The 18,105-nt window shown below is 37.3% G+C and overlaps 1 protein-coding gene across 1 annotated transcript in view; it reads left to right on the top strand.

Moving 5' to 3' along the window:
* Positions 1-18,105, top strand: part of SPRED1 (sprouty related EVH1 domain containing 1) — a 117,379-nt gene that overhangs the window by 96,323 nt on the left and 2,951 nt on the right. Inside the window, exon 6 of the mRNA XM_059915588.1 lies at positions 16,545-16,646. Coding sequence (XP_059771571.1) covers positions 16,545-16,646 — 102 coding nt within the window. The remainder of the gene's footprint in view (positions 1-16,544; positions 16,647-18,105) is intronic.

The raw sequence follows: 18,105 nt of genomic DNA, 5'->3' as shown, positions 1-18,105 counted from the left end.
TATGATAGAGTAAGCACCCAGTAAATATTTGTTGAATGAAAGAATACATGAATAAATGCTAACAGCATCACCTTGAAAGCATCCTACATCAGAGGAATAACCTTGCCAAAAGGACTAGACTACTTTCTTGCTGTCAAGAAATATGAAGAGTGTGAGATTTTACCCTAGCTAGCAAGTTATATGAATGCTGCCAGAAGACATAAGACTGCTAGGTCAGAGACAAAGGACTGTTACTCACAGCACGATAAAGTAGCATGAGCTTCATGTTTGTGTCGGTTCCCCTTGCTTCCCAAGTCCCATGGGGTGGTGCTAAGCTGCTCAGGTGAATATTGCACACTCAGTGGGTTTGCATCCCAATATTGGAACCCTGAGTTTTGGGGAACCCCAGTCTTTTATAATGGGCGATAATCCTGCCTGACTTTTGCCAGGGAGGGACACAGTGTCTTTGTTATACTCGTTAACTAAACAAACCTAACTTCAAAGGAGAGATACTATATCTTTCAAGGGTTTCCCTATTCACACATCTTTGAAAAGATAGTCTGAAGCAAAGGCAGATAATACCTCTACACACTGGGTCTGCAGAAGTGAGACCCATGGAGAATTGTCACCTAACACTAGTTTAGGTTTTTCCCTCTAGCAGTGCTTAAACAGGTATTGTCAGTGTTTGTCCTTGGCTCATTTTCTATGCTTCCATGGACTACTTAAATCCTTTTGATGGATTAGGTACATTCTTTCAAACTGCTAGTGATCTCAGTCAGGTTTTAGTTAAATCTAATAGGCCTGGAGGCCTTTATAGTCCTTTTACTCAATTTCGCTTACTTTCAAGTTCCTGGAGGTCATTTCACTGCAGATGAATAAGACCACATGTATTATGGTCTTACGATCAAAGGTTTATGATGTATTTAATACATAGAAAATAATACATGTAATGAATACCTGAGAAACCAAAAAACTTTTAAAAAAGAGCACCCCCAATCCTGTTCCCTTGCCTTCATCCTGGAGGTGACCTTTACCTTGGACTGTGTTTGCTTATTAGCATTCTTATGCTTTTCTTGGTAATTCTACTACTTCTTTTTCTTCTGCCAGTAGATATTTTAGTTGTTTCCATATTTTTGTTATTAGGCATACTGCTAGTACAAACTTTCTTGCCCCTCAGCTATTCTTGTGCAAGAGTTTCTTTAGGGTGTACAGAAATGGGCCTTTGATATTGATGTGCTATAAAAAGGCTCTTGGGCAAATTAGTCTATAGGAGTCATGTGTTCTGTGACTATAAGAGATATATTTTGAGCATTTGAGAGGTTAGAGAAATAACGCTGAATATTCCGTTACAAACTAATTTTAACTATATACTCTTATATAACTTGTTATTGAGTAATAAAATTTTCAGTGACACTTCTTTTTGAATTTTATTTGTGGCCAGTATCTCCTAGTTTATGGTGGTTTTTCACTCTTTTTATGGTGTTTTGGTGAACAGATGTTCCAAAATTTAATACAGTTTAATTTATCATTCTTTTCGTGGTGGTGTTTTTAAAAACACCTCCCCATCCTTATCTCAAAGATTTTTCTCTTGATTTTATTCTAAAAGTTTTACAGTTTTGTCCGTAAAACACACTGTTTTTTGTTCCACTTTTATTTTTTCCATATGGATTACTGATTGTTAACAGCACCACTTATTGGATCCTTCCCCCTACTGATAGGCAGTGCCATATCTGTCATATATCAAGTTTCTATTTCTGGTCTCTCTTATCTGTTGGTCTGTTTGTCCTGGCACCAGTGCCACGTTGTCTTCTTTACTATAGAATGTTTTAACTCTATAGCTTGTCTTAAGATCTGTAGAGCAAGTGCATCTACCACTTTTTTCTTCTTCTCTTTTTTGTTGGTGGGTGGGGGAGCTGTTTACTCTTCCACAGAATTTAGAATTAGCTTAGGACTTCCCCAGTGATCCAGTGGTTAAGACTCCACCTTCCAATGCAGGGGGTGTGGGTTCAATCCCTGGTTGGGGAACTAGGATCCCTCATGCCATGGGGTGCGGCCAAAAAAAAAAAATTAGAATTAGCTTATCAAGTTTGTTGAAAAATCCATTTGCAGTCTGTATTTGAATTGCACTGAATCTGTATATTAGTTTGGGGAAGATTTTAGCCTTCTTTTCGATGAATATATATCCTTCTATTTAGCTCATCTATAGCGCTCAATAAAGCTTTGCATTTTCTTCATGAAAAGATATCATATATCTTTTAAAAGAGTGGATATATGGGGCTTCCCTGGTGGCGCAGTGGTTAAGAATCCGCCTGCCAGTGCAGGGAACACAGATTCGAGCCCTGGTCCGGGAAGATCCCACATGCCTCAGAGCAGCTAAGCCTGTGCGCCACAACTACTGAGCCTGCACTCTAGAGCTTGTGAGCCGCAACTACTGAGCCCACAGGCCACAACTACTGAAGCCTGCGCGCTCAGAGCCCGTGCTCCTTAACAAGAGAGGCCACTGCAATGAGAAGCCCACACACCGCAGCTAAGAGTGGCCCCTGCTCGCCGCAACTAGAGAGAGCCTGCGTGCAGCAACAAAGACCCAAAATGAGTCAAAAATAAATTTTAAAAAAAAAGAGTGGATATATGTATATGTATAACTGATTCACTTGGCTGTTCATGTGAAACTAACACACATTGTAAGTCAACTATACTCCAATAAAAATTTTTAAAAAATAAAACATTGGAGAGGTTATAATCATGCAAAAGTAATCCAGCCTGTGCCCTAGAGCCCGCGAGCCACAACTACTGAAGCCTGAGCGCCTAGAGCCTGTGCTCCACAACAGGAGAAGCCACCACAATGAGAAGCCCGTGCACCACAACGAAGAGTAGCACAAGCTCGCTGCAACTAGAGAAAGCCTGCATGCAGCAATGAAGACCCAATGCAGCCAAAAATAAAGATCTTAAAAAAAAAAAAGTAATCCAGAAATCTTACTTCATCCACATCAGTCCTTTAGTCCTACAACATAATTAAAATTGAAATACTTCTGTTTCTCTTTATGTTCCTATCATGTGATTAAAGTGCTAATGAAAGTAAAATTCAAAACTGCAGGAAACAAGGCCAGGAATGAGATAACCTCTTCAGTCATTAACTATTTTTATTAAACTTCCTTTCCTGTTTAAGACACTACTAATAATGAGTAGGTGGTTCGAGTTGGATATATCCATTTAAATTGCTTTTTGAATTGAAGCATACAAACTTTTTAATCCAGCATTTTTACTTTTAGCAATTTCTGATACAGATATACTTGGACATGTGTATTAAAGATAAATATGTATAAGGATAATTTATGCACTATTGTTTGTAACAGCAAAAGGTGGGGAAAAGCCTATATATATATATAAATCAGACTAGTTAAATTAAGTCATCCATTCAATGGAATATTAAGGTGCTATTAAAAGAATTAGGTAAAGCTATATGTATAAACACATACGCACCCTTGCATGTGTGTGTAGATTACATATGTGGCCAAAAAGTGGTAAGTACCACCTGAGTGGTGCATTTGTTACAATTGGTGACCCTACATTGATACATCATATAATCACCCAAAGTTCATAGTTTACAGTAGGATTCATTCTTGGTGTTGTGCATTCTGTGGATTTGGACAAATATATAATGATATGTATCCATCATTATAGTATCATATAGACATTTTTCACTGACCTAAAAATCCTCTGTTCTCTGCCTGTTCTTCCCTCCTTACCTCTCCCTTCTCCCAAACACAGATCCTGGCAACCACTGATCTTTTTACTGTCTCCATAATTTTACCTTTACCAGAATGTCATATAGTTGGAATCATACAGTATGTAGCCTTTCACTTAGTAATATGCACGTAAGGTTTTTTCATGTCTTTTTTAATACTGAGTAATATTCCATTGTCTGGATATACCACTGTTTGTGTATCCATTGAGCCTACTGAATAGATAAACAAACTTAGTTTCTTCCAAGTTTTAGCAATTATGAATAAGGCTGCTGTAAACATTTGTGTGCAGGTTTTTGTGTGGACATGTTTTTGAATCCCTTGGGTAAATACCAAGGAGTACAATTGCTGGATCATACGGGAAGAGTATGCTTAGTTTTATAAGAAACTGCCAAATTGTCTTCCAAAGTGGCCGTACCATTTTGCATTCCCATCAGTAATGAATGAGGGTTCCTGTTGCTCCGTGTCCTCCCCAGCATTTGGTGTTGTCAGCGTTCTGGATATTGGCCATGCTACTGGGTGTGTAGTGGTATCTCGTATTTTTAACTTGCATTTCCCTGGTGACTTACGGCATGGAGCATCTTTTAATATGCTGATTTGCCATCTGTATATCTTCCTTGGGAAAGTGTCTGTTGAGGTCCTTGGAACATTTTTAAATCAGGTTGTTTATTTTCTTATTGTTGATTTTTTAATAGTTCTTTGTACCTTTTATCTAAAGAAGAAACCTATTAATGAAAAATATGACACATATATAAAGAAAAAAAGGTTTTTGTACGTTTTAGGTATCAGTCCTTTATCAGGTATCTTTTACAATATTTTCTCTTACTCTGTGACTTGTCTTCTCATTCTCTTGACATTTTATTTTTCAGAGTAGATGTTTTTAATTTTAATGAGGCCCAGCTTATCAATGCTTTCTTTCATGAATCTTTGATATATCTTAAAAGTCACTGCCATAACCAAAGTCATCTATTCTGTTCCATTGACCTATTTTTTTTTTGCTGGTACCACACCGTCTTTCTTAATGTAGCTTTATAAAAGATCTTGAAGTCAGGTAATGTCAGTCCTCTAACTTTTATTCTCCCTCAGTATTGTGTTGGGTATTCTGGGTCTTTTGCCTCTCTATGTAAACTTTAGAACCATTTTGTTAATATCCACAAAATAACTTGCTGGGATTTTAATTGGGATTGCATTGAATCTATAGGCCAGCTGGGGAAAAACCGACATGTTGACAGCATTGAATCTTCCAATTTACAAACATGGAATATCTATATTTATTTCTTTGATTTCATTCATCAGACTTTGATAGTTTTCCTCATACAGATCTTGTACGTATTTTGTTAGATTTATGCATTAAGTATTTCATTTTGGGGGATGCTAACGTAAATGGTTTTTAATTTCAAATTCCACTTCTGGTTTTTTTGTTTGTTTGTTTGTTTTTGCCGCACCACATAGCATGTGGAATCTTAGTTCCCTGACCCGGGATCAAACCTTTGCCCCCTGCAGTGGAAGCACAGAGTCTTAACCCCTGGACCACCAGGGAAGTCCCTTGTTCATTGTTGGTTATAGAAAAGTGATTGTCATTTGTATATAAGCCTTGTATCCTGCAACTTTACTTTAAATCATTTATTAGATGCAGGAGTTATTTTGTTGATTTTTTCAAATTTTCTATATAGATGATCATGTCATCTGTGAACATGGACAGCTTTATGTCTTTCTTCTCAATCTGTATACTGTTTATCTCTTTTTCTTGTCTTACTGCATTAGCTACAAATTCCAGTATGATGTTGGAAAGGAATGGTGAGAGAAGGGACATCCTTGCCTCCTTGTACCTGATCTTAGTGGGAAAACTTAAAGTGTCTCACCATTAATTATATTAGTTTCAGGGTTTCTGTAGATATTCTTTATAAGTTGGAGAACTTCTCCACTGTTCCCAATTTACAGAGTTTTTATCATGAATGGGTGTTGGATTTTGTCAAATACTTTTTCTCAATATATCGATAAGATCATGTGATTTGATGTGTTACATTAATAGATCTTTTAATGTTAAACCAGCCTTGCATAGTGGGGTTGAATCCACTTGGTCATGATGTATAATTCTTTCTATACATTTTTGGATTCAATGAGCTAATATTTTGTTGAGGATTTTTGCATCAGTGTTTATTTGAGATGTCTGTATTTTTGTTTGTTTTCCTTTTTGGTAATGTTTTTGTCTGGTTTTAGGATTAAGATAATGCTGACCTCTTGGAATGAGTTAGGAAGTATTTTCTGTTTTCTATCTTCTGAAAGAGATTGGAGAGAATTGGTATAATTTCTTCCTTAAATGTTTTGTGGTATTCACCAGTAAACTCCAGCTGGATCTATGTGCTTTCTATTTTGGAAGGTTATTAATTATCAGTTCAACTTCTTTAATAGATATAGACCTATTCAGATTGTTTTCTTCTTCTTGTGTGAGTTTTGGCAGATTGTGCCTTTCAAGGAATAGATCCATTTCATCTAGGTTATGAGATTTGTGGATGTAGAGTTGTTCATAGCATTCTTTTATTATCCTTTTAAATATTCATAGAATCTGTAGTGATACCTCCTCTTTCGTTTCTGATAGTTAGTGATTTGTGTCCTCTTTTTTTTTCTCTTAGTTGTCCTGACTAGAGGCTTATCAGTTTTGTGGATCTTTTTAAAGAACCAGCTTTTGGTTTAATTAATATTCTCTGTTGATTTCCTGCTTTCAGTTTCATTGATTTCTACTCTAATTCTTATTATTTCTTTTCCTTGCTGTGGATTGAATCTTTTCCTAGTTTTCTAAGGTAGAAACTTATATTATTGATTTTAGATATTCTTTCCTTATATATTTAATGCTATAAATTTCCCTCTATGCACTACTATTGCTGTATCCCACAACATTTGATAAGTTGTGTTTTCATTTCTATTTAGTTCAAAATAATTTTTAATTTCTCTTGAGATTTCTTCTTTGATCCATGTGTTATTTAGAAGTGTGTTGTTTAACCTCCACTTATTTGGTGATTTTCCAGATACCCTTCTGTTACTGAGTTCTACGTTAATTCCTTTGTAGTCTGAGAACGGACATTGTATGATTTCTACTCTTTTAAATTTGTTAAGGTTTGTTTTATGTTCAAGAATGTGGTCTATCTTGCTTAAGGTTCCATGTAAGCTTGAGAAAATGTGTATTCTGCTGTTGTTGGATGAAGTAGTCTTCAGATGTCAATTATATCCACTTGATTGAAGGTGTTGTTTGGTTCACCTGTGTCCTTACTAATTCTCTGCCTGCTGAATCTGTTCATTTCTTTATTATTTTTTGGCATCTTTATTGGAGTATAATTGCTTTACAATGTTGTGTTAGTTTCTGCTGTATAACAAAATGAACCAGTTATATGTATACATATATCCCCATATCCCCTCCCTCTTACACCTCCCTCCCACCCTCCCTATCCCACACCTCTAGGTGGTCACAGAGCACTGAGCTGATCTCCCTGTGTTATGCAGCTGCTTCCCACTAGCTTTCTATTTTACATTTGGTAGTGTATATATGTCCATGACACTCTCTCACTTCATCCCAGCTTACCCTACCCACTCCCCATGTCCTCAAGTCCATTCTCTACATCTCTGTCTTTATTCCTGTCCTGCCCCTAGGTTCATCAGAAGCCCTTTTTTTTTTTAGGTTCCATATATATGTGTTAGCATACGGTATTTGTTTTTCTCTTTCTGACTTACTTCACTCTGTATGACAGACTCTAGGTCCATCCACCTCACTGCAAATAACTCAATTTCATTTCTTTTCAAAGGCAAGTAATACTCCATTATATATATGTGCCACATCTTTATCCATTCATCTGTCGACAGACACTTAGGTTGCTTCCATTTCCTGGCTATTGTAAATAGTGCTGCAATGAACATTGTGGTACATGTCTCTTTTTGAATTATGGTTTTCTCAGGGTATATGCCCAGTAGTGGGATTGCTGGGTCATACGGTAATTCTATTTTTAGATTTTAAGGAACCTCCAAACTGTTCTCCATAGTGGCTATGTCAATTTACATTCCCACCAACAGTGCAAGAGGGTTCCCATTTATCCACACCCTCTCCAGCATTTATTGTTTGGAGATTTTTGGATGATGGCCATTCTCACCAGTGTGAGGTGATACCTCATTGTGGTTTTGATTTGCATTTCTCTAATGATTAGTGATGATGAGCATCCTTTCATGTGTTTGTCGGCAATCTGTATATCTTCTTTGGAGAAATGTCTATTTAGGTCTTCTGCCCATTTTTGGATTGGGTTGTTTGTTTTTTTGTTATTGAGCTGCATGAGCTGCTTGTATATTTTGGAGATTAATCCTTTGTCAGCTGCTTCATTTGCAAATATTTTCTCCCATTCTGAGGGTTATCTTTTCGTCTTGTTTATGGTTTCCTTTGCTGTGCAAAAGCTTTGAAGTTTCATTAGGTCCCATTTGATCATTTTTGTTTTTATTTCCATTTCCCTAGGAGGTGGGTCAAAAAGGGTCTTGCTGTGATTTATGTCATAGAGTGTTCTGCCTATGTTTCCCTCTAAGAGTTTTATAGTGTCTAGCCTTACATTTAGGTCTTTAATCCATTTTGAGTTTATTTTTGTGTATGGTGTTAAGGAGTGTTCTAATTTCATTCTTTTACATGTAGCTGTCCAGTTTTCCCAGCACCACGTATTGAAGAGGCTGTCTTTTGTCCATTGTGTATCCTTGCCTCCTTTATCAAAGATAAGGTGACCATGTGTGCATGGGTTTCTCTGGGCTTTCTATCCTGTTCCATTGATCTATATTTCTGTTTTTGAGCCAGTACCAACCATACTGTCTTGATTACTGTACCTTTGTAGTATAGTGTGAAGTCAGGGAGCCTGATTCCTCCAGCTCCATTTTTCTTTCTCAGGATTGCTTCGGCTATTTGGGGTCTTTTGTGTTTCCATTCATATTGTAAAATTTTTTGTTCTAGTTCTGTGAAAAATGTCATTGGTAGCTTGCTAGGGATTACACTGAATCTGTAGATTGCTTTGGGTAGTAGTATAGTCATTTTCACAAGGTTGATTCTTCCAATCCAAGAACATGTTATATCTCTCCATCTGTTTGTGTCGTCTTTAATTTCTTTCATCAGTGTCTTACAGTTTTCTGCATACAGGTCTTTTGTCTCCTTAGGTAGGTTTATTCCTAGGTATTCTACTCTCTTTGTTGCAATGGTAAATGGGATTGTTTCCTTAATTTCTTTTTCAGATTTTTCATCATTAGTGTATAGGAATGCAAGAGATTTTGTGCATTAATTTTGTATCCTGCTACTTTACCAAATTCATTGATTATGTTTGGTAGTTTTCTGGTAGCATCTTTAGGATTCTCTATGTATAGTATCATGTCATCTGCAAACAGTGACAGTTTTACTTCTTCTTTTCCAATTTGGATTCCTTTTATTTCTTTTTCTTCTCTGATTGCTGTGGCTAAAACTTCCAAAACCATGTTGAATAACAGTGGTGAGAGTAGGCAACCTTGTCTTGTTCCTGATCTTAGAGGAAATGGGTTCACTTTTTCACCATTGAGAACGATGTTGGCTGTGGGTTTGTCATATATGGCCTTTATTATGCTGAGGTAGGTTCCCTCTATGCCCACTTTCTGGAGAGTTTTTATCATAAATGGGTGTTGAATTTTGTCAAAAGCTTTTTCTGCATCTATTGAGAGGATCATACGATTTGTATCCTTCAGTTTGTTAATATGGTGTATCACATTGATCAATTTGCATATATTGAAGAATCCTTGCGTTCCTGTGGTAAACCCCACTTGATCATGGTGTATGGTCCTTTTTTTTTTAAAGAATTTCACTTTTTTTTATTTATTTATTTATTTATTTTGGCTGTGTTGGGTCTTCGTTTCTGTGCGAGGGCTTTCTCTAGTTGAGGCAAGTGGGGGCCACTCTTCATTGCAGTGCGCGGGCCTCTCACTATCACGGCCTCTCCTATTGTGGAGCACAGGCTCCAGACGCGCAGGCTCAGTAGTTGTGGCTCACGGGCTTAGTTGCTCCGCGGCATGTGGGATCTTCCCAGACCAGGGCTCGAACCCGTGTCCCCTGCACCGGCAGGCAGACTCTCAACCACTGCGCCACCAGGGAAGCCCCTGTATGGTCCTTTTAACGTGCTGTTGGATTCTGTTTGCTAGTATTTTGTTGAGGATTTTTGCATCTATGTTCATCAGTGATATTGGTCTGTAGTTTTCTTTCTTTGTGACATCTTTGTCTGGTTTTGGTATCAGGGTGATGGTGGCATCGTAGGATGAATTTGGGAGTGTTCCCCCCTCTGCTATATCTTGGAAGAGTGTGAGAAGGGTGGGTTTTAGCTCTTCTCTAAATGTTTGATAGAATTCACCTGTGAAGCCATCTGGTCCTGGGCTTTTGTTTGTTGGGAGATTCTTAATCACAGTTTCAATTTCAATACTTGAGATTGGTCTCTTCATATTTTCTATTTCTTCCTGGTTCAGTCTCAGAAGGTTGTGCTTTTCTAAGAATTTATCCATTTCTTCCAGGTTGTCCATTTTATTGGCATATAGTTGCTTATAGTAATCTCTCATGATCCTTTGTATTTCTGCAGTGTCAGTTGTTACTTCTTTTTCATTTCTAATTCTGTTGATTCGAGTATTCTCCCTTTTTTTCTTGATGGGTCTGGCTAATGGTTTATCAATTTTGTTTATCTTCTCAAAGAACCAGCTTTTAATTTTATTGATCTTTGCTATTGTTTCCTTCATTTCTTTTTCATTTATTTCTGATCTGATCTTTATGATTTTTTTCCTTCTGCTAACTTTGGGGTTTTTTTGTTCTTCTTTCTCTAATTGCTTTAGGTGTAACATTAGGTTATTTATTTGGGATTTTTCTTGTTTCTTGAGGTAGGATTTTATTGCTATAAACTTCCCTCTTAGAACTGCTTTTGCTGCATCCCATAGGTTTTGGGTCATCGTGTTTTCATTGTCATTTGTTTCTAGGTATTTTTTGACTTCCTCTTTGATTTCTTCAGTGATCTCTTAGTTGTTTAGTAGCATATTGTTTAGCCTCCATGTGTTTGTATTTTTACAGTTTTTTTCCTGTAATTGATATCTAGTCTCATAGCATTGTGGTCAGAAAAGATACTTTATATAATTTCAGTTTCTTAAATTCATCAAGGCTTGATTTGTGACTCAAGATGTGATTTATCCTGGAGAATGTTCCATAAGCACTTAAGAAGAAAGTGTATTCTGTTGTTTTTGGATGGAATGTCCTATAAATATCAATTAAGTCCATCTTGTTTAATGTATCATTTAAAGCTTGTGTTTCCTTATTTATTTTCATTTTGTATGATCTGTCCATTGGTGAAAGTGGGGTGTTAAAGTCCCCTACTATGATTGTGTTACTGTCAATTTCCCCTTTTTATGGCTGTTAGCATTTGCCTTATGTATTGAGGTGCTCCTATGTTGGGTGCATAAATATTTACAATTGTTATATCTTCTTCTTGGATTGATCCTTTGATCATTATGTAGTGTGCTTCTTTCTCTCTTGTAATAGTCTTTATTTTAAAGTCTATTTTGTCTGATATGAGTATTGCTACTCCAGCTTTCTTTTGATTTCCATTTGCATGGAGTATCTTTTTCCATCCCCTCACTTTCAGTCTGCATGTGTCCCTAGGTCTGAAGTGGGTCTCTTGTAGACAGCATATATACAGGTCTTGTTTTTGTATCCATTCAGCCAGTCTATGTGTTTTGGTTGGAGCATTTAATACATTTACATTTAAGGTAATTATCAATATGTATGTTCCTATTACCATTTTCTTAATTGTTTTCAGTTTGTTTTTGTAGATGTTTTCCTTCTCTTGTGTTTCCTGCCTAGAGAAGTTCCTTTAGCATTTGTTGTAAAGCTGGTTTAGTGGTGCTGAATTCTCTTAACTTTTGCTTGTCTGTAAAGGTTTTAATTTCTCTGTTGAATCTGAATGCGATCCTTGCTGGGTAGAGTAATCTTGGTTGTAGGTTTTTCCCTTTCATCACTTTAATATGTCCTACCACTCCCTTCTGGCTTGGAGAGTTTCTGCTGAAAGATCAGCTGTTAATCTTATGAGGTTTCCCTTGTATGTTATTTGTTGCTTTTCCCTTGCTGCTTTTAATATTTTTTCTTTGAATTTATTTTTTGATAGTTTGATTAATATGTGTCTTGTCATGTTTCTCCTTGGCTTTATCCTGTATGGGACTCTCTGTACTTCCTGTACTTGATTGACTATTTCCTTTCCCATGTTGGGGAAGTTTTCAACTATAATCTTTTCAAATATTTTCTCAGACCCTTTCTTTTTCTCTTCTTCTTCTGAGACCCCTATAATCAAATGTTTGTTCATTTACTGTTGTCCCAGAGGTCTCTGAGACTGTGCTCAATTCTTTTCATTCTTTTTTCTTTATTCTGCTCTGTGGTAGTTATTTCCACTATTTTATCTTCCAAGTCACCTATCCGTTCTTCTGCCTCAGTTATTCTGGTATTGATTCCTTCTAGAGAATTTTTAATTTTACTTATTGTGTTGTTCATTATTTGTTTGCTTTTTAGTTCTTCTAGGTCCTTGTTAAACATTTCTTGTATTTTCTCTGTTCTATTTCCAAGATTTTGGATCATCTTTACTATCATTACTCTGAATTCTTTTTCAAGTAGACTGCCTATTTCCTCTTCATTTGTTTGGTCTGGTGGGTTTTTACCTTGCTCCTTCATCTGTTGCATATTTCTCTGTTTTCTCATTTTGTTTAACTTATTGTGTTTCGGGTCTCCTTTTCGCAGGCTGCAGGTTCATATTTCCTGTTATTTTTGGTGTGTCCCCCCCGTGGGTGAAGTTGGTTCAGTGGCTTGTGTAGGCTTCCTGGTGGAGGGGACTGGTGCCTGTGTTCTGGTGGGTGGAGCTGTTTGTTGTCCTTCTGGTGGGCAGGGCTGCAGCCGGTGGTGTGTTTTGGAGTGTCCTTGAACTTAGTATGACTTTAGGCAGCCTCTCTGCTCATGGGTGGGGTTGTGTTCCTGTCTTGCCAGTTGTTTGGCATGGGGCATCCAGCACTGGAGCTTGCTGGCTGTTGGGTGGAGCTGGGTCTTAGTGTTGAGATGAAGATCTCTGAGAGAGCTCTCGCTGATTGATAATATGTGGGGCTGGGAGGTTTCTGGTGGTCCAGTGTCCTGGACTCAGTACTCCCACCGCGGAGGCTCAGGCCCGACACCCAGCCGGAGTACCAAGACCCTCCCAGCCACATGACTCAGAAAAAAAGGAAGAAAGAAAAACAACAACAACCAAAAAAATGAACAGACAGAACCCTAGGACACATGGTAAAAGCAAACCCCTGGTGAAATTTCAGACCCACAGAAAATTGGGTCTGCTTCATTCGGAAGATCCAGTAGTGAGCCAAAAGAAGCCAAGAAGGATGGATTCCAGGTATGCAGAGATTGTAAAGTTACTTTTGGTTCTGAAGACATCAGTCTGTTCATTTCTGATAGAGAGGGATGTTGAAGTCTCCAGCTATGATAATGGGTGTATCCGTTTCCTTGAGGTTCTATCAGTTTTTGCCTCATGTAATTTGATGCTGTGTTGTTAAACACATATACATTGAGGATTGTTATGTCTTCTTGGGGAATTAACCCCTTTATCATTATATAATGCCTTCTTTATCACTGATAACTTTCTTTGTTTTGAAGTCTGCTCTGTCTGAAATTAATATAGGAACTCCTGCTTTCTTTTGGTTAGTATTAGCGTGGTGTATTATTCTCCAGCCATTTACTTTTACTCTAACAACACTAAACCACTTTACAGTGAGTGGGAGTACTTTATAATAACCATAATCCTAATTCCTCCTTCCACCCCTTGCATCACTGCTGTGAGTCATTTTATTTTATATACATATATATATGCATATGTATGTAAATATGTGCATAATCATACATGATCAGATACACTGTTGCTGTTTGTTTTTGTTTTTGGCCACGCTGCTTGGCATGCAGGACCTTAGTTCCCTGACCAAGGATTGAACCCATGCCCCTTGCAGTGGAAGCATGGATTCTTAACCACTGGACCGCCGGGGAGGTCCCCCACTGTTGCTATTTTTTGAACAAACTTCTGTTAGCTCAGTTAAGAATGAGAAAATTAAAATTTTTATTTTATTTTCACTTATTTCTTCTTAAATGCTCTTCCATTATCATGTAGATACCAGTTTCTGACCTATATTATTTTCCTTCTCTCTAAAGAACGTCTGTTAACATTTCTTATAAGGCAGGTCTACCAGCAACAAATTTCCTCCATTTTTTTTTACTTAAGAAAGTCTTTATGTCTCTTTCACATTTTTTTTAATGTTTATGTTTTAATTTAATTTTTCTTTTACATGATAGCTTGTCTCTCTTAATCCCCTACCCCCATGTTGCCCCTCCCCTCTTCCCTCTACCCACTGAGAACCACTAATTTGTTCTCTGTATCTGAGAGTCTGTTTCTTTTTTGTTATAGTCAATAGTTTGTTGTATTTTTTAGATTTCACATGCAAGTGGTATCATAGAGTATTTTTCTTTCTCTGTCTGACTTACTTCACTTAGTGAAATACACTCCAAGTCCATCTATGTTGTTGGAAATGTCAAAATTTCATTCTTTTTTATGGATGATAATATTCCATTTCGTGTGTGTGTGTGTGTGCACTCGCACGCGTGTGTGTGTGTATACACACCACGTCTTATCCATTCATCTGTTGATGGACACTTAGGTTGCTTCCATATCTTGGCAATTGTAAATAATGCTGCTATAAACATTGGGGTGCATGTATCTTTTCAAATTAGTGTTCATGTTTCTTTCAGATATATACCCAGAAGTGGAATTGCTGGGTCATATGGTAGTTCTATTTTTAGTTTTTTGAGAAACCTCCATACTCTTTTCCACAGTGGTTGCACCAATACATTCCCACCAGTCTCCTTCACTTCTGAAGGATAATTTTGCAGGGTACAGAATTCTAGGTTGGCGGATTTTTTCTCTTACCACTTTAACTATTTCACTTCACTCTTCTTGCTTGCATGGTTTCTGCAGAGAAGTCAGATGTTAATTACTCTTTATAAGTAAAATATTTTTTCCTCTGGCATCTTTCAGGATTTTTTTCTTTGATTTTTTATAGTTTGAAAATGATATGCTTAGGTGCTTTTTGATTTTTTATAGTTTGAAAATGATATGCTTAGGTGCTTTTTTTTTTTTTCCTTTTTCCTTCCCTCCATTTTCCTGCTTGCTGTTCTCTGAGCTTCTTGGATATGTGATTGGACATCTGACATTAATTTGGGTAAATTCTCAGTCATTATTATTTCATATATTTCTTTTGTTCCTTTCGCTTTTTCTTCATCTGTTCTTTCTGTTTTGTGTATGTTACACCTTTTGTAGTTGTCCCACAGTTCTTGAATAGTCTTTTTTTTTTTCAGTCTTTATTATCTTTCCTTTCAGTTTTGGAGATTTCTATTGCTTAATCCTCAAGCTCAGAGATTTTTTTCCTCAGCCATGTCCAGTCTACTAAGCTCATGAAAGTTATTCTTATTCTTAGTACTTCTGATCTATAGATTTTTTGGGGGGGGTGGTATTCTTTATTAGGATTTCTATTTCTCTGCTTTCATCGCTCATTTGTTCTTGTATGCTATCTACTTTAAACATTGGAGTCTTAGCATATTAATCATAGTTGTTTTAAATTCCTAGTCTGCTGAGTCCAATATCTCTGCCATATCTGGTTCTGATGCTTGGTCTGTCATTTCAAAATGTATTTTCGTCTTTTGGTATTTTTTTTAATCATTTTTCTTGGTTGCTAGACATGATGTGCTGGGTAAAAGGAACTGCTGTAAATAAGCCTTTAGTGATGTAGTGGTAAAGTGTATAGGAAGAGGAAGTATTCTACAGTTGTGATAAGGTCTCAGTCTTTTAGTCTGAGCCTTTCCCTCAGGATTGTGAATATCACAATTATTTATCAGTTTTTTCTCTCCCTTAGGTGCGTCAGATGGTTAGAGTTGACTAGTGTTGGGTATATCCCCTCCTCCAGATCAAATAGACTCTGATAATACCACAGTAGGTCAGACCCTCCTTAACTAGTTTTTCCTGAGGACAGGCCTTGTTAAGAACAGAGTGTTCTGGCACATTTCATAATGGTTCCTTCTCCACTCGCCTGCTGGAAGCATGTATGGATTTTTCTGATACTTATTGTGGGAACCTGGTTGATCTCCTAGAGGAAAACTCACAAGAGTTCGGGGGCTTCACAATGACTGTCCCCACCCCCAACCAGGAGTTTTTTTTAACTCTCCGAGTTGTCCATCCTGAGCCTCCAGCAATTTGTCAATTACAGTTGAGATTTTTCCCCCCCCCCCCACCCTGGCACTGGTTTCCATGGTGATTTTCACTCATGAGTCTCTGCTCTGGTAAGCAGTGACTCCCTTTTTTTTGCTGTCTCTCTCTGCAGTCTTAGGGGTGGGGTTTGCCCTGTGTCCTCCTCTCCATGGATCTAAGAGGAGTTGTCGATATTTTTTGTTGTTGTTCAGCTTTTTTACTTGTTGTTACAATAGAGTGGCAGCTTCCAAGCTCCTTATATGCCAAAACAGAAACCAGAAGTCTGTATTACTTTTTAAATTAAATTTTAAATGTATAAGGAAAGACCTAAGTTTAAATAATAAATAGGATGACTCAAGTAATGCTTTTTGTTAAAACCATTTTGAAAAACCTTACTGCTAATAGATTATGAAGTTTTGGAATACACATTATATATAGTTTTATTAAAAGTAAGGAATGCATTCTTTTGTCACTTAAGTAGAAATTGTTTGTATTTTAGATAATGTTCAGTCATCCAGGCCTAGACATTCAGGGCAGAAGTATAGAATATGTACAGCGGCAAATACCCAAGGAATGTGGAAGCCTAAAGTCCCAAAATAAGGTAAGTAATCTTAGTTTTATCTTCTGATTTGGAATGTAACTAATTAACATGTAAGTGAAATTTTCCAGTCTTTCTAATTCTCCATATAGTTGTACTAGAATTGTTTTTTAGCGTATAAATTTTCTATTTGTTTATATATACTTCTAAACCCCATTACTTAAATTCCCTCCAAATTTCTGGTTTGAGTCTGGGGGATTGTCAGTATACTTATCACCAATAGGAATCGTATGTTGTAATTTAATGGTCTGCATCCATCACTCCACCTTTAGTCCAGACGTGGACTTTTTTTAACCACAATTCCAAATATATGGGGAATAGAAGTCTGCCCCAACGTGGATCCATGTGCTTACTTACAGAGTAGTCACTGTGTCCAGGGACCGGCACTAGAAGATAGAAATGTGACTACTAGACACCCACTTATATGGGTGAAGGGAAGCGTCATTTTGATTTATGCCTGAAAGGTTTACTTTTCTCCCTGGCCTCAAGGAAACAGCCTCACCAGAAGGATGAGAGAGTGTGATGTGTTTTAAGTCATTTTCAGAGACTTGTATAGCCAACCTATGAACACGTATTTCTTTGTATTAGTTTGCCAGGGCTGTCATAACAAAATACCACAGACAGAGTGGCTTGAACAACAAAAATGTATTTGCTCACAGTTCTGGAAACTGGAAGTCCCAGTTCAAGGTGTTGATGCATTTGGTTTCTTCTGTGGCCTTTCTCCTTGGCTTGCCAATGGTCACCTTCTGGCTGTGTTTTTTTTCCTCTGTGCACCCACATCTCTGGTCTCTCTCTCTCTCTCTCTTTCTGTCCAAATTTCTTCTTCTTATAAGGATACCAGTCAAATTGGATTAAGGCCTACCCTAAGGGCCTTATATTTTAATCACCATTTTAAAAGACCCTATTTCCAAATGCAGTCACATTCTGATATACTGGGGATTGGAGCATCAACATATGGATTTGGGGGGACACAATTCAGCCCATAACATTCCACCCTCTGGTCCCTCTTCTCACATGCAAAATATATTCACCCCATCACAACACCCCAAAAAACTTAACCCATTCTAGCATCACCTCTAGGTCCCAAATCTCATCTAAATACCATCGAAGTCAAGTGTAAGTGAACTCAAAGTTTGATTCATCCTGAGGCAAAATTCCTCTGGGCTCATGAGGGAGGTGGCCCCACCCTCTTGGCCATCAGTGATAGCATCTTCCTGAGAATTTTCTTGCTCTTCAAGTTCTGGTTCATTTTTGTTTCAAAAATTACTATTTCAATTAATCACTTTCTTCTCATATTGTAGTATAAGCAGCAAGGAGGAACTAGGCTGCACCCTCAGCACTTTGCTTGTAAATTTCTGCTAAATATCCAAGTCCATCACTCACAAATTCTACCTTCCACAAGAGACTAGAATACAATTCACCCGCATTCTTTGCCACTTTATAACAAGGATCAACTTTCCTC

This window comes from Balaenoptera ricei, chromosome 2, assembly GCF_028023285.1.
Source record: "Balaenoptera ricei isolate mBalRic1 chromosome 2, mBalRic1.hap2, whole genome shotgun sequence".
Taxonomy (NCBI): domain Eukaryota; kingdom Metazoa; phylum Chordata; class Mammalia; order Artiodactyla; family Balaenopteridae; genus Balaenoptera; species Balaenoptera ricei.
Note: the sequence above shows the minus strand (reverse complement) of the source record. Positions and strands in the feature narration are given on the sequence as shown.